General features: G+C 45.8%; 1 protein-coding gene across 4 annotated transcripts in view; it reads left to right on the top strand.

The window, feature by feature from the left end:
- The window catches only part of SPTBN1 (spectrin beta, non-erythrocytic 1), a 200,054-nt gene that overhangs the window by 130,920 nt on the left and 45,648 nt on the right, over positions 1-23,486 (top strand). For all 4 annotated transcript variants that reach the window (XM_047745608.1, XM_047745609.1, XM_047745610.1 and 1 more), the window contains 12 exons: positions 5,955-6,128; positions 9,896-9,987; positions 11,210-11,290; positions 11,680-11,795; positions 15,064-15,176; positions 15,970-16,157; positions 17,202-17,319; positions 18,478-18,636; positions 19,300-19,602; positions 21,392-21,545; positions 22,222-23,092; positions 23,189-23,326. In XM_047745608.1, coding sequence (XP_047601564.1) covers positions 5,955-6,128; positions 9,896-9,987; positions 11,210-11,290; positions 11,680-11,795; positions 15,064-15,176; positions 15,970-16,157; positions 17,202-17,319; positions 18,478-18,636; positions 19,300-19,602; positions 21,392-21,545; positions 22,222-23,092; positions 23,189-23,326 — 2,507 coding nt within the window. The remainder of the gene's footprint in view (positions 1-5,954; positions 6,129-9,895; positions 9,988-11,209; positions 11,291-11,679; positions 11,796-15,063; positions 15,177-15,969; positions 16,158-17,201; positions 17,320-18,477; positions 18,637-19,299; positions 19,603-21,391; positions 21,546-22,221; positions 23,093-23,188; positions 23,327-23,486) is intronic.

Here is a 23,486-nt window from a genome sequence, read left to right as displayed (position 1 = left end):
CCCAGATCCCAGGGCCTTGGGAATGATATTGGCTTGGACTTTGGGGGTGAGGTGGAGCCCACAGGTCACAACCCAGGTTTGAGGCTTGCCTGTGCTTGCCCCCTTTCCTTTATGGGCCTCAGAAGTGAAGAATGGTTCTAAGTAAGGCCACCAGTTTTCTGCCTTGTTTCTGCCAGATAGAGCACTCACCTCTGACCCAGAGAGGACAAGGTTTTCTGAATACTCTATCCTCCCCCCCAGAGCACTCACCTCTGACCCAGAGAAGACAGGGTTTTCTGAACACCTCTGCCCTTCCGCCCAGCTACTGCCATTTCCAATGCAGATGGCACTGGTTTTTGCTTGCCTATTGTTTTCCTGATATTCTGTCTTGCTCTGGTAATCCGCATCAAAGAAGAGAAATCAACAACAGGATTTTTCTTTTCTTTGCTACCATTAATGCCAAAACAGGCTGAGCTTGGTGGGGAAGATAGATTTACCATGAGATTTGTTAAGCCTTAAATCCCATTTTGAACTGCCCTGGGGGAGTTTTACATAAAGCCTTTGTTAGGAGAGTCATACTGGCATGTATTGTTGTTGAAATGGGGTTTTGTGAACTGGCCACAGAGTCTACCTGTTGTTTGTCATATCATTTGTTTGGGAGAATTTTCTTTTGTTTTGAACAACCAGCCATAGAAGAACACCCCCCCCCCCATTAAATTGCAGTCAAATTTAAATGCAGAAAGTGAATTAATGGGGATAGATATGCACGATCAAGTACCAAGTGAATGGTCCCAGAGCCCTAGAGTTCAGAAGGAGCAATAAGCCTTCTGGATGGCAAGTGGGTGGGGTTTCAGCAGGATCCAAGACGGAGGTGTTCAGGTGTGGATGGTGGAGAAAATAAGGGTCAGACGTCTGCTCTGAGGGAGAGTGAGGAGCACATTTGGTGGTGGCTGTCAGGAAGGAACTGGGGTAGGAAAGTATCCCAGCTAAATTGGAGGTTTTTGGGAAAGAGTGATGATGATAACTTGAGCATGTCTTGCTTTTTAGTATATACTGTCACGTCCACAATCTCACTGAGTTTCTCACAGTCTAATGAGGTGGACAGTTGGACTTTATGGAAGAAATAGGCGGGGGTGACCAGGATCTTGCCCAGGGCCAGTGTCACTAGTAAGTCATAGAACCTGGACTCCAGTCCACTCTCCTCTTTGTTGGTGCCCTCCTTTCCTGCTGAAGGAAAATATTTATTGGGAGAGGTCCCGGCCAGTGAAGGAAACAGGCAGGACCTAGTGGAGCACAGTGTGCTACTATTTAATTTTTATTGGACAAGGATCGTTTATACTCATTAACAATCAAAACTTGACTGGGGACTTAGTGTGAAGTGAGTTTGGCTATGTATTGTACTAGAGGAGATTTTGAAATTAGTGCTTCTCATCCTACCATCTGAATTAAGTAGAGCCGTGTAAGTGTGTGTGTGTGTGTGTGTTTGAACTATTTTTGATTAAAAGGCAAAGATAAGCAAGTGCCTGTTACATTGGTGTGAAGACCAGTTAGTTTCTTTCCTCCCATTTCCTCTTTAACAGAGCAAGGAATCAGTGGGCATGTGAGAATTCACCTTGCACGTTGGTAAGCCTTCTGCTCTCCAACACATCCATTGTATTTTATAGCTGGAAGTGACTTTGGTGACCACTAAGTTAGATCCATTCATTTCATAAGTACTGAGAGTCAGAGTAAGTGGCCAGCCAGGCCATCCAGCTAGTGCATAGCAGGTAGAGTCCTAGAGTCAGCCTCTCCCGCTTCCCAGGGCTGGTACTCTGTCACCCAGCAACCCTTGGAGAGCTCCTGCTCCAGGTGGCTTCAAGGTGACTTGGGACACACATAAAGAAAATCTGAGGGAGTGAGGGTTCCAGGGTGGAACAGTGTGGCCCAGCCCCCAGGGGGCCTACCAAAATACCCTGCCAGACATCCTCCCCTGTGTCTTCCTTCTTTATTCAGGGAGGCCAGATTGCTCTAGGAAACATCTGTGTTCTCTTTGCTGTCTCTAAACTCTGACAGAAGCCCTGTCATTGTGATTACTCTGTAGTTCTGCATATCCTCACACCCTGCAGGGGAGAGGAGACTCAGACTCAAGGATGGGCAGCCATTGGAGGCAGAATGGTGGACCGAGAACCATCCAGTTCCTTTGTTGCTTTCTAAAGGCACTGGGTCTACTCAGGCGCATTTGCCCAAGGCCACACTGCTTCTCAGAGGCAGGGCTCGGACAAGTTGTTCTAATAAGCTATTGGAATCATGTTGTCAGGAGCTAGAGGTGGTTCCTTAGCTCTGTGATTTCCATTCCTTCTTTGGAATCTGAAAATAGATGGGTCTGGGGTGAGGCCTAGGATAGAGCTGTGCTTGATAAAGATTTGGGACCAGAAGGGACAGAAGGGACCTTGGGAAGGGAAACAGGAAATGTGCTTGCAAGAGCAGGGAAGCTTGTTAAAATGATTTAAAGGAGGATTTGTAAAAATGGGCATTTCCTCAGAGGAGCGGTTCTGCTGCTGCCACCACAGCTGCCGCTCATTTCTATGTCCCACGTGGGTCTGGGATCAAGCGTCTCTCCACGTGAATGCATTTCAGACTGCCCCATCGGATGGGACCTCCAGGACAGAAAGTCTCATGTTTTGGTGGGGATGCACCAGCATCACAGTGGAAATTTGACAGTAATCAATGGAGGCAGGACAGGAAATGCTCCTTTTCTTGGCAGAATCAGCTGCTCTTGGGGCGTCGCCCGAGAAAGTGTTTATTACTGAGGACTGCACCCCTCCCCCAGTTCCATTGTGTTTAGTTTTCTCCATTGTTAACTCTCTTTTCCTTTTAAGAAAATGGAAGTTTAGTAATATAAAAATAGCACTTAAAAAAAAATAGAAAAAGAAAACTATCTGCCAGGTGGAACTGAGTCTGTTTCCTTTCATGTGGAAATGTGCACCACTCTTGGTTCTTGCTGTAGCAGGAAGAGCGTGAGCTCTGGAGTCCGTGCCGGCCACGCAGGGACTAGCGGCGTGGATTACTCCCGTCCGTCCAACAGTGTCTCCTCAGTGAAGTGGCAGTTACTTGACGGTCTTTCTGTGAGGACCGAATGTGATGACCATCATCAAGCACCCTCACAAAGGTGAGGGCAGTCATGGCAGCCAAGAATGTTCAGATTTGGGGGCTCTGCCATTTTAACAACCAGTGTGTTTCAAGGTATAGCTCTGTGAGATCACTCATATTTCCTAAAATTAATTTCCTGTCATCATTGCCCCCTTGCCCAGCTCTTGTGCCCCAGAACAGGATAGAAGTGCTGAGGGCAAACCCAGCAGGAGACCTGGCAGCTGGTATTCTTGAGTTTTCATCTTGGTTTTTACTCCCCCTCCTCCTGTGCCACCAACGAGTCTGTAACCTCACCGTGTCTTGTCTGTTCCTTTGGCATAGAAGGCGGGAATGGGCCACTGCTGATGAGTGAGCTTCAACAGAGATGGAAGGTGGGGAAGGGTTTGAGAAGCAAGAGGGCGGCAAAGTGAGTGAGGTGATAGGTGCACGTACTTATTGTTGCCGTGCACGACTTTGTCCAGTTTGAAGTAATAGCTACAGCACAGTAATCAGATTTAAAATGTCTGTAAATCATGTTTCTCAGACTTGTTTCCTAACATGCTTTGAACCACAGAGTTCTTACTGTGTGTAGAAGCCCCAAATGTCGAGGTTTGAGTATTTTCACATCCTTTCCCCTCCGTCGGGACACCACCCAGCCACATTTTTCTCTACCACTTTTTCTTTTCATTTGAGTCTAGAATTTAATTTGGGGTGTCCGAATAGAAGAATGGTGTTATCATCATCTCTGTTTAGAGGTACGGTTGTTCCTGGTTTTGAGCTTGCCTTTGAATTGAAGTATGTCAACTTCTCAGGTTCTTAGTGGGGAATTTGTGTCTAGAGTCCAAATATTTCCTATTTTCTCCAGAGAGGTGTATTATATCTAAACACAGGAGAGGTGGGAGCCCACCTTTTCCTGTTTTAAGTAGAATTGTGGGAGGAAAAGACTTGTGCCTTTGCTGGTAGAGAGAGAAGACATTTGTGTGTTTGAGAACACCATAATGATTAGTTTACCATTTCATTTATGTAACAGCCCTTTGAGATAATTATTGGTATTCTTACCAGTTTATGGGTAAACAATCGAGAAGTAAGGCTCTGCTTTGCTAGAAAGTGGTGAAATTGTAACTTGAATATAGGCATTTCAGCAGCACAGTTGTTGTCCTCTGTGTTGAATTGTCCAACAGAAGCATATTGCACAGGGGGGGAGAATTGCAAAAAAAAAAAAGAGGAGTGATTGCTGAAACCGTTCCTTTTTTTTTTCCCTGCCTTTTAGAAGTTCATGAGGTTTGTTTGGTTTTTTAACCATTTGAAGGAGTCTGATCATTTACCTGAAGAGGTTTGTCTAAATTCCAACCTCCGCTCCCCGCCACCCACACTTCCTTCCTGTGTCTCATGCCCTGGTATTTCCAGTGGTTGGTGCTTTTCAGGAACTTGAGTTGCATCTGGGTCTGCAGTGAACCATCTATATAGCTCATCTGGCATGGCCAGTCGTATCCCTTGGGGTCCCTGCGATGTGGCATTAGACCTATCAACCTGCAGGGAAATGGACCTTTATCACCATCCTGGCCCATTCACTCCTTGTACCCATATGGGTGTGGAAAGGAACATAGGTTCCTCTGAGACACTGTAGAGAGAGAATAGAGGCTTGGAAGGTCTTGTGTGTTTATGATTAAGTTTCTCAAGATCGAGTCTGAAATAATAGTCGTTCTACCTGATGGAGCTTGGGAAGAGACCAACAGTCCCCTTATCTACTCCCTGTTCCCTTCCTCCTCCCTGTAGCCCCTCCTGATTCCATCCACACTGTTTCTCTCACCCTCCATTAGAAAATGACCTTTGCTACCCCTTCGAGGCCCACTTGGGGACCGTGTGCTACAGTTAGTAGAATGGCCTTGTCCTCATTGCTCTGCAGGCCTTGGCACCAAGACAGTTTGGGTTTGAAACAGCACATGTCATTGGGCCCCTGTCTCCCTAGTCAGGTGCACAGTCATTGAAAAGAGATGAGAGGGAAAGGCCCTGGGACAGCTGGAAGCATCATCAGCCTGAGGTGCAGCCCAGAGTAGCAGGGGCTGTGCTGGGAAATGAGAAGGAGGGAAGGCCAGTGCCAGGTAGTGGAGACATGAGCTTGCTCTAGACCCAGTAGATGATGGAGACTCACGGAGAATTTCCTCTGTGTGTGTGTGTGCGCGCGCGCGCCTGCCTTGATCTTTTGCTTTGTTTATTCAAAATGTTCACCTTCCCAGAGCTTCTTGGGTTGGATAGAACTGGGTAAAAAGAAGAGACACTGGGGTATTCAAATTACATTGCTCTCATACTGCCTTTTCCTTTATTCTTCTCAGTGGGTCACACCCTTTCTCTCAGGCCTCCATATCACCCTCATGAAACTGCCACTTGGAAATTCTCATTTGGTAGTGTGTCCCCTTTTCATTTGGAGCCAGCCTTAGGAAACAACCCAGACCTGCAAGTAGCAAACCTATTTTTATGTTTCAAGCAGTCAGGAAAGTCTCAGGGGTGTTCTGCCATGCATCTGCAGAAAGCTGTGTGGGTGGCAGCAGCGGCTCTGAATCCTTCAGGGAGACTGGGTTCCTTTCTCTCTAACCTTCCAGCTTCTGTGCTCATGTATAAACTGTGTCCCTTGCATGACTGAACAAACCTCTGAAGAGGGATCCCCGTCCCTTAAGTAAACTTTTCTCTGGTAAGGATGTTAGGTAAACACTGTACTTGTACTGAGCGAGCACACACGTGTTTGAAGGTTTTGGTGTGGGGAGGAGAGTGCTGCATGAACGGGCCCATGGGAACTCTGGGCAGTAGCTCCCAGCCTGTCTGCACCCTGTTACATAGTCTGTTTCTGCCTTCTGCTCCCCCGATTCTAGCCTAAACCCACCAAGGGACGAATGCGCATCCACTGTCTAGAGAATGTGGACAAGGCCCTTCAGTTCCTGAAGGAGCAGAGAGTCCATCTTGAGAACATGGGCTCCCATGACATCGTGGATGGGAACCACCGGCTGACCCTCGGCCTCATCTGGACCATCATCTTGCGCTTCCAGGTAAGGGCACGTGGCCGCGGGATTCAGCCTTCTTCCTGGGTACGGCGTGCTAGTGAAATGGCATCCCCGAGTCAGGTGTGTGGAGCTGGGTGTCCATTCAGCCCCCGTCGGCATTTGGCAGCTACCACATCTTCCCTTAGTTTTGCTGGCCCCTGAAAAGCGCCCTTGTCAGATAAGGGTGTTTCTGGGCTGCAGCCTGCCCACTGCTCTAAATGCCTGGTGTCTGCCCCTCGGCTTTCAGGAGCGAAGATAACAAGGACGTCATTGGTGCTAGGTGGCTGGCACTAGACTGACTGAACTTTGCCGCACTGTAGCACGTATCCTGGAGGAGTATTTTTAGGGGAAGCTGTTGAGGATTATGACACGGGTGGGGGGGCCTCCATTTTCACTTTCTCATTCTCCTTTGGATGTGAGGAAGCAGTTTTCAGGGGAAATGTGCAAGAGCCTTATGCTTGTTTGAATTGATGACAATTTTATGGGTTTGTTATGCTCGGGGGCGGGAAGGCTCTAAGTATAGAAGTACTCTAAGCCAGAAGGTACTCTCAAGGTCATTCTGTCTCCTCAGAGTGAGGAAAGGAAGGAGCCTTATCCAGGATTACAGAACCAGTCAGGGCAGCAGTGCTTGCTTCTGACCCTTTAAGAGAGAGCTCAGAATTTCAGCCCTGTGGAGCACCTCTGGCCTGGCTACTGGCTCTTTCTCCAGGCAGTGCTTCCTGCTCCTGCTTTTCAATTAGAATTGAAATGCCGGAAACACTTCTTACCAAAGCGTCAGGTTACTCTGCAAACAAATGTCCTAACAGTCCTGTCTCCTGGGTGGCTCTGTTCTCTGTGCCTTTCCTTCCTGTTCCACCCCTTTGATATAAAGTCTAATTGATTTTTCTGGCTAAATAAAAGTCTCACCAAAAAAGGGCAGAAACGGAAATCAAATTTAAGCTCTTTGTATTCTTGGTAAAACTCTGAAGTCAGCCTGTAACCAATCGTTTTCTTTCCCATTTCCCCAGGGGAATGGGTTTGAGTTAACAGTGTTCTGGGTGGGTAGGTGGGAGGAGGGGTAGGAGCTGAAACAGAGTTGTCCTGAGAAACTCCCTGAATGGATGTGGTTCCAAAGCCAGGAGGTCCTTGGAGGCCTGGGGAAAGCTTTTTAGTAATTCAGAATCCCTGGGTGGCAGTCCCAGTGATTCCAGTTAAGAAGTTCTGAAGCGGGAACCACTATTGAGATGAAATCATGAATGGAGTTAATTATAACAATCAGTGACTCTATTTTACAAACAGAACTCTTATATAGGTTTCTGTCAGTTCCCAAATGATTTGACAATGGAGTGAATACCATTAGTAGGACCCTCCTTGAACTTCCCCTCAGTTTTGTAAAGTAAAAAGTTCTCTTTCTCTTGCCTTTGGCCTGTAGTAATCAGAGCATGGAAGGGCATCCTGATGGTGGCCTTTTTTCACACCAGGTCATTGCCCATGTTGGCGAGCTGGCACACGCAGCCCTTTCCAAGATTCTCAGCATGAATTGGGTTGAGTCATTGACTAATTAGCTTCCTGACAGCTTGCCTTTTTCTGTAATTGAACTTGTAAGTGCTGATAGGTACTTTCTCTTTCCTTTAAGGCAAGAAACATAGGCTGCTGATGTCACTGCATGGCCTGCAGTGTTGGTGTCTTACGTGACCTAGCTTCCTCCGTCCAGCAGCTGTATTAAATCCCTACTCATTCCACAGATAGGTACTGATTCTACATCAGCCAAGGCCCAGCTCACTGTCTGCTTCCTCTGTGAAGCTTCTCCACGTTCCAAAGAGATCTCTCTTTCCTCCAGCTCCTGAATATACAGCCTTGTCTTACATTTCCAGTGCACACGTGTGAGTGTGCGTGTGCACGTGTCTAGAGCTCTGAGGACCTGGCCTGTCCTGTGTGTGCATAGGAGGAAGTATCCATTAAGTACTAATGGTGACATTTAGGTTTCATCCTGCTCTCCTTTTAAGAGAGAATAAAGGATGTTGTGGGAAACTGGAAGGAAAGTCTTGCCTTGTGTAAATCCTTTCAGAAGGGTAGACTGTGTATAAATGACCAAGTCTGGAAACAGATTCCCCTCTTCACACAGAAGCATGAGAAGGTCGACAGGGGTTAATGTGTAGAATTCCACCTGCCTTTCCTGATGAGTCTGTGTCTTACCTCTTGAATAAGGTTCTTTCACAGTTATTTTCAGCACAAGAACTAACGATCCTAATAATAGAGTTTAGAGTTTATGCAGACTCACACTTCACATACTTAGCACGGTTAAAAAGGGGTAATTTTTTTTTAGAAGTTATAATTATTTCAATTTCTAAGGGTTTTTCCCAGTTGAACGTTTCTACCTTTATAATCTTGTATTTATATATTTCATCCTTCTTCTATCTCTTTCCCAAAAAGAATTCTGGGGCATGTCTGTAGATTAAATGGGAAGACCCATGACGGACCAGGGTAGGGAAGTTCCATGACGGACCAGGGTAGGGAAGTTTGGACTAGCTAGAGCTAAAAGATGATAGGTGGCCTTCTAGGCCAACACCATTTACCCCAATCCCTGTCCCACATTATAGTATAATAGGTAAGAATCTAAAGACAAAAGGGTAGTTAGAGCATTTGTCTAAAATCACATAACTGGTAGGGCGACCCCTAAGCCAGAGTTAACATTTACGGGTTCCTCGTCATGAGCTCAGCACTTCATATTCTTTCTTTGTTCAAGTGCACAGTAACACTGTGAGATAGCCATTGTTGCTGTTGGCCGTTCCTCAGGTGGAAAGCTGAGGAGCTGGCCTGGAGACACACAATAGGTGGTGGAGCCTGGTCTTAGACCCAGGCAGTGTGATGTTGGTGCCAGTAGACCCGGCTCTGTATAATGTTGCTTGCATGCTTTCCATGAGTGGCTTATGAATGCAGACTGTCTTAGTCCATCCCGGCTGCTGTAACAAAACACCATGGAAAGGGTAGCTTACAAACAATAGAAATTCATTTCCCACAGTTCTGGAGGCTAAGTCTGAGATCAAGCCAGCATGGGCTGGCAAGAGCCCATTCTGGATGGCAAACTTCTCAGTGTGCCCTCACGTGGTGGAGGATACTAAGGATCTCTCTGAAGCCTTTATTTTTATAATGCACTAGTCCTGTTCATGAGGATCCTACTCTGTTAGGCCTCACCTCTCAATGCCATTACCTTTAGGAGTTAGGATTTCAACCTGAGAGTTCGGGGGAGCCACAGACGTTGGGACTATAGCACAGACCATGGAAGCCTACCGTGGTCATGCTTTTTCTGGGAATTTGGGTCAGTTTTTAGGGAAAAAAAAAAAAAAAAAAAAAAATATATATATATATATATGCATGCTGTCCTCATCAATGAGGGACATGCACCCTAGTGTGAAAAATACTTGGTTATAAAAAAATGAACCGAAGATTTTTCTGGGGTCTGACAAGGTGTAGGGTGTTTACAGTGAGCACTTGTAGTTGGAAAGGTGGGCTCTTTTGAGCTTAGACATGACCCCTAAGGGGGGGTGGGTCCTGGGAAGTAGTGCAGCTAAGTATTCTTCACTTCCTCCTTATGTCTGCAAAGTAGAAAACCTGGTTGTTGTTTCAATGAGGTGAACCTTGAGGAAAGCAGTTTTCTTTGGCACAGTAGATAGGCTTTACAACTGGGCTGTGGCCTGAAGTATACTCTTCATGTATGTGTAGATCATTTCTTCTGTGGCTGTTATTGGGCAGCTGACCCATCTCTTCATCTAATGCTTGTTCGTAAATCTTAGATCCAGGATATCAGTGTAGAGACGGAAGACAACAAAGAGAAGAAGTCTGCCAAGGATGCATTGCTGTTGTGGTGCCAGATGAAGACAGCTGGGTAAGTATGAACTCCCCAGGGGTCCAGGGCCACTGCACCCAGGACAACCCTGCTGCAGTCATCTCTTTGAGGTGTTGACAGCTATCTCCTCCACTCCTTCCATGGAGAAGTCTTGTTAACTCATAAGCAGTAGGTAGCTGACATCTCAGCTCGCTCACAGCATGGGAGGAGTTCTGACTGACGCTCGGGACCTGTCAGCTCCTCAGTCCGTTTCCCTCTCTTTATTAAGGCAGCTCCAGAGAACAGTGGATCTTGAATTTTAAAATCCCGAAACCCTATTTAAGAATCACATCCATGATACTTTAAAAAGCAAGTGGGTTTTCTCCGGCTTTTAATTTTTGCTCCTTTGGGGAAGCTTTGTGCAGTCAACTTAATAGTAGTCTTTATACATTACCCGTCTCGGTTTTCCTTCCCTTTATTCCTCCTTTGAAATCTTAGTGAAAATGCTTTTTTAGAGAACTGATCTGTTCTACTACTCACTGAAATTGTTGGGTCTAGTATTTAGAACTGATTTTCTACCCAGTTAACTAGAGAGTTACTTAGAACTACTTTGAGGACAGTTATAACTGTAATAGACATGATCAGTTAATGAAAAGTATGAAACTCATAAAGTGGGTATGCCTAATAAGGGGATCAACATAGTTATAAGCCTTGAATCAACCACAGATCCAAAGCCTGTAAACAGTATTGAATAGCTAAGTGAATAGGGTAGGTCTCCAACAGAGGGAAGTTGTTCAGGGAGATCCTTGGTATATAAAACTTTATTCAGTTCAGTGATACAAGGAGGAAAGCTGAGTGTCTTATGAACAGGTAGCTGCTTCCTCTCTCCCCAGAATTCAGATGTCAGTGACTGTGGGGTCCTAGTATCTTTGCTGGCAGAGGAGAAAGCCAGTAGAGGCAAAGAAGTCTCAGAGGTGTCTTGGTTGTGGTCACTTTTTCCTATGTAACCATGGTGTTTTAAATCTAAGACTCAGTTCACATCTTTTGTCTGATTGACTTACCAAGAAAGAAAAGTCACATGGATGTGGTTTTTTGTTGTTGTTTTTATTTTTGTTTTTTTAATAGAAAGCTAAAGTCGAAGAAGTATTTGCTCTGACTTGATAGTCCTTTTGATACTCATTGCCTCACATTTTTTCAGTACTGACAAGCTTTTTCATAAACACTGCATTTCACTAAACTGTCAGTCTTTATTTGGTAACTCTGTTATGCTTTGTCTTTGTAGGTACCCGAACGTCAACATTCACAATTTCACCACAAGCTGGAGGGATGGCATGGCCTTCAACGCACTGATACACAAACACCGGTAAGTCACCTCCTCAGAAATCATACTAACAGTTTTGGGGTAGAATGTTGACATTCTTCTGCCCCGATCTGGGTGACTCTTGACCCTCATATCCATTGCCTTAGATATTGCACCACGGTGGGAATTCCTGCATTCCATGTGAGGAAAATGTGAGAGAATATGTAAATTCTCCCAAACAAATCAGTTTGTCCGTTATCTTCAGTTCTCTTAATAAACTTTGAAGTGTTTATTCAAAAATCAGGTTTCATTGTTTGATGATTTATATTATAGAGTTTTACTTTGCTCAGTAAAGTGGTTTCTACCATTTCTGGAGTAATGCTGGTGTGTCATTGGTCACATGGTGTTCTTAAGCCATGGTTTTTATCCTGTTCCGCTCTCATTCTGCATAGGCCTGACCTGATAGATTTTGACAAGCTAAAGAAATCCAATGCACACTACAATCTGCAGAATGCCTTCAACCTGGCAGAGCAGCACCTTGGCCTCACTAAACTGTTGGATCCGGAAGGTAAGGACTTGAGAGATATAAGGTGGGACTTCCAGCAGCATCTCTATTAGTGAGGGGCTAATAGAAAATCTGCCGTCAGTTTATTTGTGTAGTGTGCATTGGGAATTGCTCAAGAGGAGCTTAATTTTGGTGTGGGAATTACTTGAGGATTTGTGCAAAGGATTATATTTGAAAAGGCCTTGAAAGTCAAGTATGATTTAAACATGTTGGGAAGTAGAGGGCTTGCTAGGCAGAGGCACTTGCCTGAGCAGAGGTGAAGAACCAGGAACAAGGAAGGTGTGTTTGGGGACTAACAGTTCACTGGGAATGGTGTTTAAAGTAATAATAGGAACTACCACTGGAAAGGTGGGTCGGGGCCCTATAGGTCAAAGTTTTTGGAGGTTATTCATCAGTCACTGAAAGTTCTTAGCAGCTGTTCTCAATGAAGGGAACCTGCCATAGGCTCTCAGTGAATGCTTATTGACTGGCATTCATGCCAGGGTGGCAGGCAGCCTTGGGATGGATGGGTGCAGACCAGGGGGTTGAGGTGAGGGGCTTGTAGGAGGCTGTGCTCTGTTTGCTTTTGAGTAAGAAGAGCTTAAGTGAGGAAGGTGCATCAGGAAATGGGAACATTTGGGTGGAAGGAGGATTGGGACTCACAGTCCCTTCTTAGGGCTGACTGCCTGGAGGCACAGCATCTGAGCTCTGCCCGGATCAACTCTGAGTCCTTACAGCAGGACCCCAAAGCCTGACTGCAGGTGACATGGAGCTGACCTATGTGGGGCATTCCCTCAGTTTATAGCTCCCTTACTTAACAAAGTCCTAATTCCAGGCTTTTCGCCGGAGCTGTCATAGGTACTTTTTCTTATTCTGAAAAGCATTTGAAATATAACAGGATTTGTTTGTAGTGCGGGAGCTTTGTAGATCACAGCTCATAGCTGTGAGCAAATACCAGAGAGAGAAAACTGTGAGTGAAAGTTTAAAGTTCTTATAAATATAGAACAGGAAGTTCAACTCCCCAAGGGCAGATCGAGGTCATGAGGCTGCCAAGCAGGCTTGCTGTTTTCCAGTGCATTAGATTCACTGATATGTTCACTATCCCGGAAGCTGAGGTAAAATTATCTTTGTGCTAACGTATTAAATGATTTCTTAATATAAACAGAAAACTAAAATTCCTTGGGGGTGTGATTAATCTTCTGTCTTTACCCCTGTTTTAACTATGGGAAGACATTCTTTCTCAGCCATAGCTCTTGGTGCTAAATAACCTTTTTTTTTTTTTTAAATAACTTGCTCATTAGTTAATCTTTCTAATCCCTTCCCAGTATGAAAAAGGGGATATATGTTCCTCAGATCACAAGACAAGGAACTAAAAAAAGGCCATTCGTGTCACTTACCCTGTGGGTTGGATCTTGGTTATTAGTTGTCCTTAGCTATTGTTAGTTGCCCAGTGGCCCAGAGAGCATCAGCAGAGATACAGTTGCAGACAGGTTACAAAACCACAAGGTTTTTTGTCTGCTCTCATCTTCCCAGTTATGTCAACATTATATGTTTATTAGATTGCATACAGGATCAGCTTTGGAGGGGGGAGTCCTCCATTTCCTTCTCCTTGGAGCATAGTTGGGTGGGGCCAAGCAGAAGCAGAGTTGGCCACAGGGACTACTAGGGTGGAAAGAGTAGCTGCTCTTCTGGCCCCCAGTGCCATAGGCTGCCTCGGTGACATTGGGCAGGGAGCTTTCCAGCCCTGTGCCTCCGTGTTCTCATCTTTAAGAGAAACAATCCTGCCTCACACAGGGCTGCCAGGAAGATAGAAGGCATGCATGTGAGTGCATTCTGAAAAAGAACCTGATTATCAGTTAAGAGTCATGCTGTGTATTCTCTTTTCTGTCCCAAGTCAAGAGTGTCACCCAATATTGCCATACCTCCACCACTTGGCATCTTCGTACATTCATTGCCTCCCTTAGTGAATACTGACTGACTACCCTCGTTACGCGAGACAACACACCAGCATTTTGAGAGGTGGAACAGCACAGGGCTTACCCAGACACAAGCTTCTTACCCTTGGGGATGTAGTCTTACAAAACAAAGAAAATATGTGTAAGCAAATTATAGTACGTGGCAAAGGGAAATTGTGAGTAAAGTGAAGGAGTATTGGAAATTGTGGAGTGTATTTGGGGAGTGTTGACTAGTCCAGGTTGGCTCAGATTGTGCCTGAGAAGAAACAGTAGGCTATAGAATTAGAAGTGTCATAACAGTGGTTGGCTCTTACAGGGAGCCTGGTAAGTATTCAGTGGTTAGAAGGAAGGGAAGGAAAGTTAAGGCAGATTCTAGAGGATTAAAGGGGCTTGGACTTTATTTTTGTAGATTGTAGGGCACTTTTGAGTAATTTTGAGCTCGGAGAAAGTGTGTTCGCAGCCATGCTTCTGGAAGATCAACCAGGGGCAGTGCATAAAGTGAATTGGGTAGTAGGGAAAGCCAGTGAGGAAGCTTTTGCTTCAAGTCTGCTTATTCAACCATTAGAGTCTGAACCATGAGTGACAATAAAGATTCCATAGATAGAATCATCTGGACTCAGATTTGGTGACCAACTGAATACCGGGTTACAAGAAGATAAGGATGTCCAAAGACTCAGTGACTAGAAGCGGTTCTGGTGGCATCAGCAGATAGGAGGATTCAAGAAGCCCAAGCCCAGTTTGGGAGTGGACATGGGCAGGGAGATAAGCCTCCTAGTCCGGCAAGTAGTCACATCGCTAAGAATTCTCCCTGAATTCTTACTGTAGTCCTCATTTTTCTCTAGAAGTTTTCTTCTTGGTAGCTTGGGATCCTGGAGAGGAAGGATCATGTCTCTTAAGACTTTTATGTCTTGTTGCATTGGTAGAAGGTATTTACGAATATTCATATCATAAAAGAGTCAATGAGATGGTTTCATCCGCGTCAGACTTACAATTAATACACCAATGGCATTGGGACGCCTGGGTGGCTCAGTTGGTTAGACGACTGCCTTCGGCTCAGGTCATGATCCCGGAGTCCCGGGATCGAGTCCCACATCAGGCTCTCAGCTCCATGGGGAGTCTGCTTCTCCCTCTGACCTTCTCCTCACTCACGCTCTCTCTCACTGTCTCTCTCTCAAATAAATAAATAAAATCTTTAAAAAAAATTAAAATAAAATAAAATAAATACACCAATGGCAGAACTCTCCAATATAAACACTGGCCTGTTTCAGTGTTGAACAGTTGTTCTGGGTGGTCGCGCTGTGAGCAGAATACTGAACAAAACCTTCTTTGGGTTACAGATATCAGTGTGGACCACCCTGATGAGAAGTCCATTATCACTTATGTGGTGACCTATTACCACTACTTCTCTAAGATGAAGGCCTTAGCTGTTGAAGGAAAACGAATTGGAAAGGTGAGTTCACACCAATTTTATAAGTTGTGAGACACGAATAAAGTTCTCATCTTAATGTAGCGCCACCGAGCCCCTTTTCTCCCGTGCGCTCATCAGTTCAACCGGTAGCGGTTTGTGGTGGGCACCCCCAGAGGCAGGGAAGTAGGCAGAAGCCTCTTCATCTCTAGGAGTGACAGGAAGTAGGAGCAGCAGCTACCGTATTTAGGGAGAGATTTGAGGAGCTTCTCAGACCCAGAGACACTCCTCCCCTCAACCTTACCAGAAGATGGGATGTTGGAAATCTGATAAGTTGGCTGATGTCACGGGCGTGAAATCCTACTTACCCAGTTGAAAAGGCCCCACTATTGTACTTTTTTAGTTTTCATTTGGCTGATGTTCACTTGCCACATATTCCTGAATACCTCAGACCAGGTGATACTGTCTTCTTAATGCAGCAAGAATGGAAAATTCATGGGCATTCATGGGACCCGACCAAGCAACATAGAGCCCTTGTTATTCTAGGAATTCTGGAGCTGAGGCCACAGGAGTCATTCAGAATCTTAAACCCTTTGCCTGGGGGTTGGAAGGTTACCAAACCAATTATAGTTAAGCTGTCATTGCTCACAAGTAATAGTTATAGTCTGAGTGCCTATTAACACAGTTCCTCGAGTTTAAGAATGCTTAGGCCAGAGTAGCCTAGAACTGTTTCAGAGCCAGTCATTAAGTGTGCCTATGCTCCTGTAGGGTTATAATCCTGTTTCCCATACTTGGCAATATGATCTTACTGTTCTGTTTTTCTCACTCTCATTTACAGGTGCTTGACAATGCTATTGAAACAGAAAAAATGATTGAAAAGTATGAGTCACTTGCCTCTGACCTTCTGGAGTGGATTGAACAAACCATCATTATCCTCAACAATCGCAAATTTGCCAATTCTCTGGTTGGGGTTCAACAACAGCTTCAGGCCTTCAACACTTACCGCACTGTGGAGAAACCGCCCAAGTAAGATGCAGATTGGATGCATTACCAGTTGCGGAGGGAGAGAGATGATGGCAGCCTCAGACTCCCGTTTCTGACTTCGTTGACCTCATCTCTTAATGAGTGCCTCTTACCAGGGCCAGGGTCCTGTCTTACTCCTTTTCATCTGACCCTGAGTGGCTGAGCTCTATTACAAACCACGCCCTCTGTGAGCCCTTCCCAGCAGTTTGTGCTGCTGGTCTCCTGATACTGATACGTGAGACTCCTAAGAAGTGGTACAGGTCTCCAGTCCCCTTTTCCCAAACTCTTAATGCCCAATGTGTTTCAGAATTCCTTACACTTTGGATTTTAGAGAAGTAGCTGAGTACCTGTATATAGTTTATTGTAAGACACAGTGGGCTTGAGACAGTAGCCCATTGTCAGGCCTACTAGTAAATCTGTAGCAAAGTGTGTAACTACAACATGTTGAATAAAGGCAGACAGTAGATAGTTTTGTGTCTGTCTGTCCAGATCAGTTTTTGCTATCCCCCGAATTGATTTTTGATTTGTTTTTGAAAATTATAATTGTCAAATAAGGATTATAGACCTTATCCCTTCTTAGAGTTCTAAAGTCATTCCTCCTTTTTCTATAACCCAGCTTAGTTGTGAATTCCTACCTGCAGTCTCTGAAACCCATTGAAAGTTACACTAGGTAGTCATTGGAAGTGATTCTTGCTGAATATATTCAGCTGTGCTCTTTGAATGAAGTCCATTGTCCAGGATGTATAGTCTAAACTTTGAAGGAAGTGATTAGTAAAAGCGCGGTATTGTGATCCCCCGAATATAAGTCTCAGTAGCAGCAACCAGCCAGCCCCACCAGAATTCACAGTTGGGTGCATTTTGCGGTCTGTAATACCCAAAAAAACTAATGCACTGTGTTTTCTCCATAATGAGTTCCACATAAATCAGACCAGAGATAAATGGCTTTTAAAATTGTATGGCTGCGTGAAAGGTTTTTTTCCTCCAAAAGCAAATGAATTTTTGCCCTTGAAGGAACAGAAAAACATATTTTTTTCCCCCTGTACTTAGGTTTACTGAGAAGGGGAACTTGGAAGTGCTGCTTTTTACTATTCAGAGCAAGATGAGGGCCAACAATCAGAAGGTCTACATGCCCCGGGAGGGCAAGCTCATCTCTGACATTAACAAGGTAAAGCTGATCCACCTGGTCCTGTGTGGGGCCTTGACCTTCTCTGTAAGCTTCAGGTTCTAGGTCTTGATTGCTAAGAGGGCAGTCTGAAAGGGTCGGTCCTGGCCTGCTGAACTGAGGAGTGACAGCAGTGGCTCAGGTTTTGCAGAGGGTCAAGCAAATTCTTGTGGTGGGTTGGTCTATTAAAGTTTTGGGAGGCAATGTTAGATTTTATCAAACCAGTTCTTGGCTTATTCTCTTTACCTTGTTACTCTCATCTGTCTGAGGCAGTCGACTGTAGCATCTTTAAGTTGCAGGAGGAAGAACCTGAAACCTTATTTCATGTATCTGGAATCTCTAGACGTTGGGGCTTAGGATTTTGGCTGTTTCTCTCAGAGAGGCTGTCCAACAGTTTCCATTTTGGTCTGTTTTGTCTGTAATTATAGAATTTGACAGTGGCCATTGTATCCAGATAGAAATTTGAGAAATCTAGAACTGTGGTCAGTTTTACACAATTAGATTATTTTAAGTGGAATTTTTTAAATGTAAGATATATTTCATAGAAATTAATTTACTGTGAACATTTGGTGAAGATTTTGAACAAAATGGTCAGGTGTGTGAATTAAGAAACAAGTAGCTCAAAAAAAAAAAAAAGGTGGGGTGGGGTGCCTGGTTGGCTCAGTTGGTGAAAGTGTACATCTCATAATCTTGGGGTTATGAGTTTGGTCCCCACATTGGGCATAAAGATTACTTAAATAAATAAAATGTTAAAAATTAAAAAAAAAAAAAGTGGCTCAGGATGGGATGAATAAGAGGTTTGTAATATGATTTCTTTCTGAGAAATCATTTATCTTTTATATGTGATCAGATCTGTTGAAGGTAATTACTTTGTTTCCTCCCAAAGTAAGAGATTTATAATTTAGTTATATTGCTCCTTATCTACACTGTTTTGTTTTCCAAATATAACACAGGACTTTTAGATATAGATAGGAGAGAGTGTTCCCATGAGGCTAAACTGAGAGAAAATGGTTTTTCTCAAGGCTTAAGAGTCAGTGAGGGTGGAAACGGGATGTCCCATTTACAGAGTTCTCAGGTCTTACTGAGAAGTCCTAGCTGTTGACTGTAGCCAGGGAAAGTTCATTGAGCAATGCAGAGAACTGTTCCTTTTTGCCTCTGTAGGCCTGGGAAAGACTGGAAAAAGCAGAACATGAGCGAGAACTGGCTCTGCGGAACGAGCTCATCAGACAGGAGAAACTGGAACAGCTCGCCCGCAGATTCGACCGCAAAGCAGCTATGAGGGAGACCTGGCTGAGCGAAAACCAGCGTCTGGTGTCTCAGGTCCTGCTCTAGACCTCGTTCGGGGACCCGCTCCCGGGGTCATCTAGAAACGTAGACCATCCTTGAGGGCCATAGGACAGCTGCTTATCAACACCCGCTGTTCTGAAGTAACTTGAGTCCTCTTGCTCACTTCCCATGAAGAGGATGTTTATCATTTCTGATGTACTTGGTCTTCTGTTTGTCTGACTTTTCATAAATTTGGAAGCAGCTCAAGCAGAGTTTGTTTAGAGCCAGTGAGTGAGTGTGAACTGCTCACATTTATGTAATTTTAGACGTTTCTCTTACCTTTCATCTTTGACCATCTGATCCTCCAAGGCAGTTGGACTGGTCACGAAAGAAGTAAAAAGTGACTTTCCCTTCTCCTTGTGTTCATACAAACTGTTACCTGCTCCAGTCACACAAGTATAAGGTGCCGGATAGAAGCTTGCACCCCTCTGTAAGACGAGTACTTGCTGATTTGCCTTGGGGAGGGCATCTGAGCTCTAGTGAGGAGTTTTAAGTGTCCTATAGAAGGCAGAGACCAGCAGCTGGCGGGGCTCAAGTCAATGTGGCTTTAGGACCACCATAGATTGTGTTGAGATTCAACCTCTGTCTCTTTGTTCCAGTTGGATGGCTTTTTTATTTTGTGTGTGTGTGTGTGTTTTTCCCCCCATTTCTCTGTAGGACAACTTTGGTTTTGACCTTCCTGCAGTTGAGGCCGCCACGAAAAAGCATGAGGCCATTGAGACAGACATTGCCGCATACGAGGAGCGTGTGCAGGCTGTGGTCGCTGTGGCCAGGGAGCTCGAGGCGGAGAACTACCATGACATCAAGCGCATCACAGCAAGGAAAGACAATGTCATTCGGCTCTGGGAGTACCTACTGGAATTGCTCAAGGCCCGGAGACAGCGTCTCGAGATGAACCTGGGGTTGCAAAAGATATTCCAGGAAATGCTCTACATTATGGACTGGATGGACGAAATGAAGGTAGAACTTGAGTAATAGGAGGCCAGAGCTGATCCAATGAGACCTCTCTTTCCTCCTCCCTCACCCCCCGCTGACTGCACAGCATCCAGGGTGCCCTAACTGCCCACTCTGTAAAGTCAAAGGGGGCCATATTACCTGTGGGGAAGATTGTTAGATCAGTAGTTAAATGAGATACAAGGTATAAAAAAGTTGTATTGAAAACCAGTTCCACAGCTAGAGATCTGCCGCAGTGATTTAAATTTAATTTAGATCTGTTCTACTATAGGGAATCAATCAAATTAAGATTTTCTGTGTTTTTAGCTCTTGAGGGTTGAACCAGCTTTCCATGTCATTGATCTGTGCGTGAGTGGCTCGTTGGGGGGGGAACCCAGGAAGCTAATGTGGGCAGATGGGAGGAGAGGGGTAGGCAGTGTGGGTGGAGTGTGCGTCGGGAACCAGGGAACCCGTGTTCACATGTCATTGCTGGATCCGTGCAGTCTCCTTGAGCCTCCTTTTCTTCGTTTTTAATCTGGGCTCGCTCTGACCACCTCCCTCATTCGGTTACAGTGAGGGTGAAGTGTGGTAATAGGTGTACGCATAGGATGGGACTGGCTGGAAATGGCTGCCAATGCCAGTTTGTGCTTCCCCTTCCTTAATTAAGAGCCCTGAGCATAGACTTCCAAGCTTTCCTTCTGCCCAGGAAGAGACCTGCCATTGTGCCAGATCTCTGTGCCCGTTTGTGTTCTCTGCTACAGGCGTTAGAATGCTCATCCATGTCAAATAGTCCCCCAGCTGGAAGGCGTTTAGCTCTGAAGCTGGAACAGAACCCGGTAGTTTGCAGATAGTGCAGTGAAGCCCCCTTTATCTCAGCGTGCTGCGTTCCCAAGCTTGACCTTCTGTGAGGGATTTCTTCCTGGGATATAAGCCCTCGTCTTTTGCTTAATCTCTTGAGCCATTCCTGGCAGAGGGATGGGGTCACCTCGTCCCATCAGTTTGCCCTCTTATTGTCCCAGTTTTATGATGTTCTCAAGTATGGTCTGTGTTGACCTTTCAAAGTAGAAATGTTCATAAAAATCTAGCAGCGAGGCGCTTTTCATTTTATAAATCATGTTGTACATTAAAGTTCAGATTCTGGGCCAGAGACTTCCCTCAGAAGTAGGAGTGAAGTACACATTCCATCTGGAGAGGAAGTCAGATGAGGCCCTCAAATTGGGTTGATGGAAGGAAGAAAAGAAAGTGTTAGTGTACTCCCTCCTAAGCAGAAAGCCACCTGACACTGTTTTTACTTGGTTAGAGATGTGGTTTATAAGCTTTCAACTAGATTCTTCTTCCATTGACAAGGTGAGTATTACCGAGCACACCATTAAGCTTTTACCTGAGGAAAACATCCACAGAGGGGGTCAGCAACTTCTGGGAGATTTCTTTTAACTTTGAAATAACTACAGTGTTTCTCTCTTCTCTTCTGAAATATCGTTGCTGTGGCGGTTTCTTCTTCCAGCCCCAGTTTACACGTCCTGCTGGTTCCCCATTCGTTTTTTTTTTTTCTATTTTGTTCTTAGTATATTTTTGACCTGCTTATTCCAGGGTAGATGATCTTCAGTTTATTGTGTCTCTCCTGATGCAGGCTTTCAGGTTTGTTTTTGGTTTTGTTCTGATTTGCTTGTCGTTCTGCTCCCCTAGAGATGCAGGGATGGTGGCTGGCTGAAGAGGGTGTGTCGTGGTTGCTGGCTCTCAGCTTGTCCACAGAGTATGAGACACTGTAGTCAAGGTTGTCTGCACAGATGGGCCCTCTGTTTTCTCTGGTGCACAGGTGCTATTACTGTCTCAAGACTATGGCAAACACTTGCTTGGCGTGGAAGACCTGTTACAGAAGCACGCCCTGGTTGAAGCGGACATTGGCATCCAGGCAGAGCGTGTGAGAGGTGTCAATGCTTCTGCCCAGAAGTTTGCAACAGACGGGGAAGGTAAGGATGGACTGTGGCAAGCCTTACTTCACCACCACCATAGCCATCTCTGTAGAAGTAGCTAAGTTGTCTGTGCCATTGGGGTTTTTGACATTGCTGTGCCATTGTAGGTTCCCAGTGGATTTGTCGTGGGTACATGAGATGCAGGAGGGTAGCCTTCTGGATACTTAACTCTGTCAGCTTTTCTGAAGTGGACATGTATTTCCATTAAATACTCCAGTACTGCTTGGTTTTGAGTGGCGGTATTCAGCAGTCAAACTTTGCCTAGACCACACTCGATGCATACCAGAACCCTGGTGTGGCTGCTCAAACATCTCATGGCGTTCACTTCTGGTTGTACATTTCTTTGTTTAAAGGATCTTTGGAAGGATTTGGTTGTGTTTTTTATATTTGAGAAATAGTTAAATGCAGCTGACCTTTTTCTTATGATTTATGTGCTTTTTTTTGGTTCATGAATGATCACTTTGCCCTTGGGTCAAAAAATGACACTTACCATGGCCACCTACCTCCAGGCAAGGCGCTGGGAGGTTCTCCATTGCGTTATCACATGGCTCTGCACTGAGAGTGGAGCTGGTAATCTAGTGGTGAGAAAATGGGCATAACTCACTACTTGCAAACGGGCAGGGGCCTTTGCTTTAACTATCCGACTTCCACATTCCTTCTGTGCATTAAATAGGTTACAAGCCCTGCGACCCTCAGGTGATCCGCGACCGCGTGGCCCACATGGAATTCTGTTACCAAGAACTCTGCCAGCTGGCAGCTGAGCGCCGTGCCCGTCTGGAAGAGTCCCGCCGCCTCTGGAAATTCTTCTGGGAGATGGCGGAAGAGGAGGGCTGGATACGGGAGAAGGAGAAGATCCTGTCCTCCGACGATTACGGGAAGGACCTGACCAGTGTCATGCGGCTGCTCAGCAAGCACCGGGCGTTCGAGGATGAGATGAGTGGCCGCAGTGGCCACTTTGAGCAAGCCATCAAAGAAGGTGAAGACATGATCGCGGAGGAGCACTTCGGGTCAGAGAAGATCCGAGAGAGGATCCAGTACATCCGGGAGCAGTGGGCCAACCTGGAGCAGCTCTCGGCCATTCGCAAGAAGCGCCTGGAGGAGGCCTCGCTCCTGCACCAGTTCCAGGCGGATGCCGACGACATCGACGCTTGGATGCTGGACATCCTCAAGATTGTCTCCAGCAACGATGTGGGCCACGACGAGTACTCCACACAGTCTCTGGTCAAGAAGCACAAGGACGTGGCGGAGGAGATCGCCAACTATAGGCCCACCATCGACACGCTGCACGAGCAGGCCGGTGCCCTGCCCCAGGAGCACGCCGAGTCTCCGGACGTGAGGGGCAGGCTGTCAGGCATTGAGGAGCGGTACAAGGAGGTGGCCGAGCTGACACGGTTGAGGAAGCAGGCGCTGCAGGACACCCTGGCCTTGTACAAGATGTTCAGTGAGGCTGACGCCTGTGAGCTCTGGATCGACGAGAAGGAGCAGTGGCTCAACAACATGCAGATCCCAGAGAAGCTGGAGGACCTGGAGGTCATCCAGCACAGGTGAGTGGGAGCGCTGTCCTTGCTACAGGGCCACCAGCATCCCCTCGTTACCACCCAGGACCCAGCAGCTGAGTACCCTGTTGAATTGCTTTCCAGATTCGAGAGCCTTGAACCGGAAATGAACAACCAGGCTTCCCGGGTTGCTGTGGTGAACCAGATTGCACGGCAGCTCATGCACAGTGGCCACCCAAGTGAGAAGGAAATCAAAGCCCAGCAGGACAAACTCAACACGAGGTGAGCGTGCAGTCTGTGCCAGGCTGCCTCCCTGTGTGCTGGACCAGGGAGGGCGAGGTCACTGGCGAGCCTTGCTGTCAGGAATTTCCCAGACGGGGTCACTGATAAGATGGCCCTGATGTCACAGCATTGGCATCTGCCTTTCAACACACCCTGGTTT

The sequence above is a fragment of the Lutra lutra genome, chromosome 9, assembly GCF_902655055.1.
Source record: "Lutra lutra chromosome 9, mLutLut1.2, whole genome shotgun sequence".
Lineage (NCBI taxonomy): Eukaryota > Metazoa > Chordata > Mammalia > Carnivora > Mustelidae > Lutra > Lutra lutra.
Note: the sequence above shows the minus strand (reverse complement) of the source record. Positions and strands in the feature narration are given on the sequence as shown.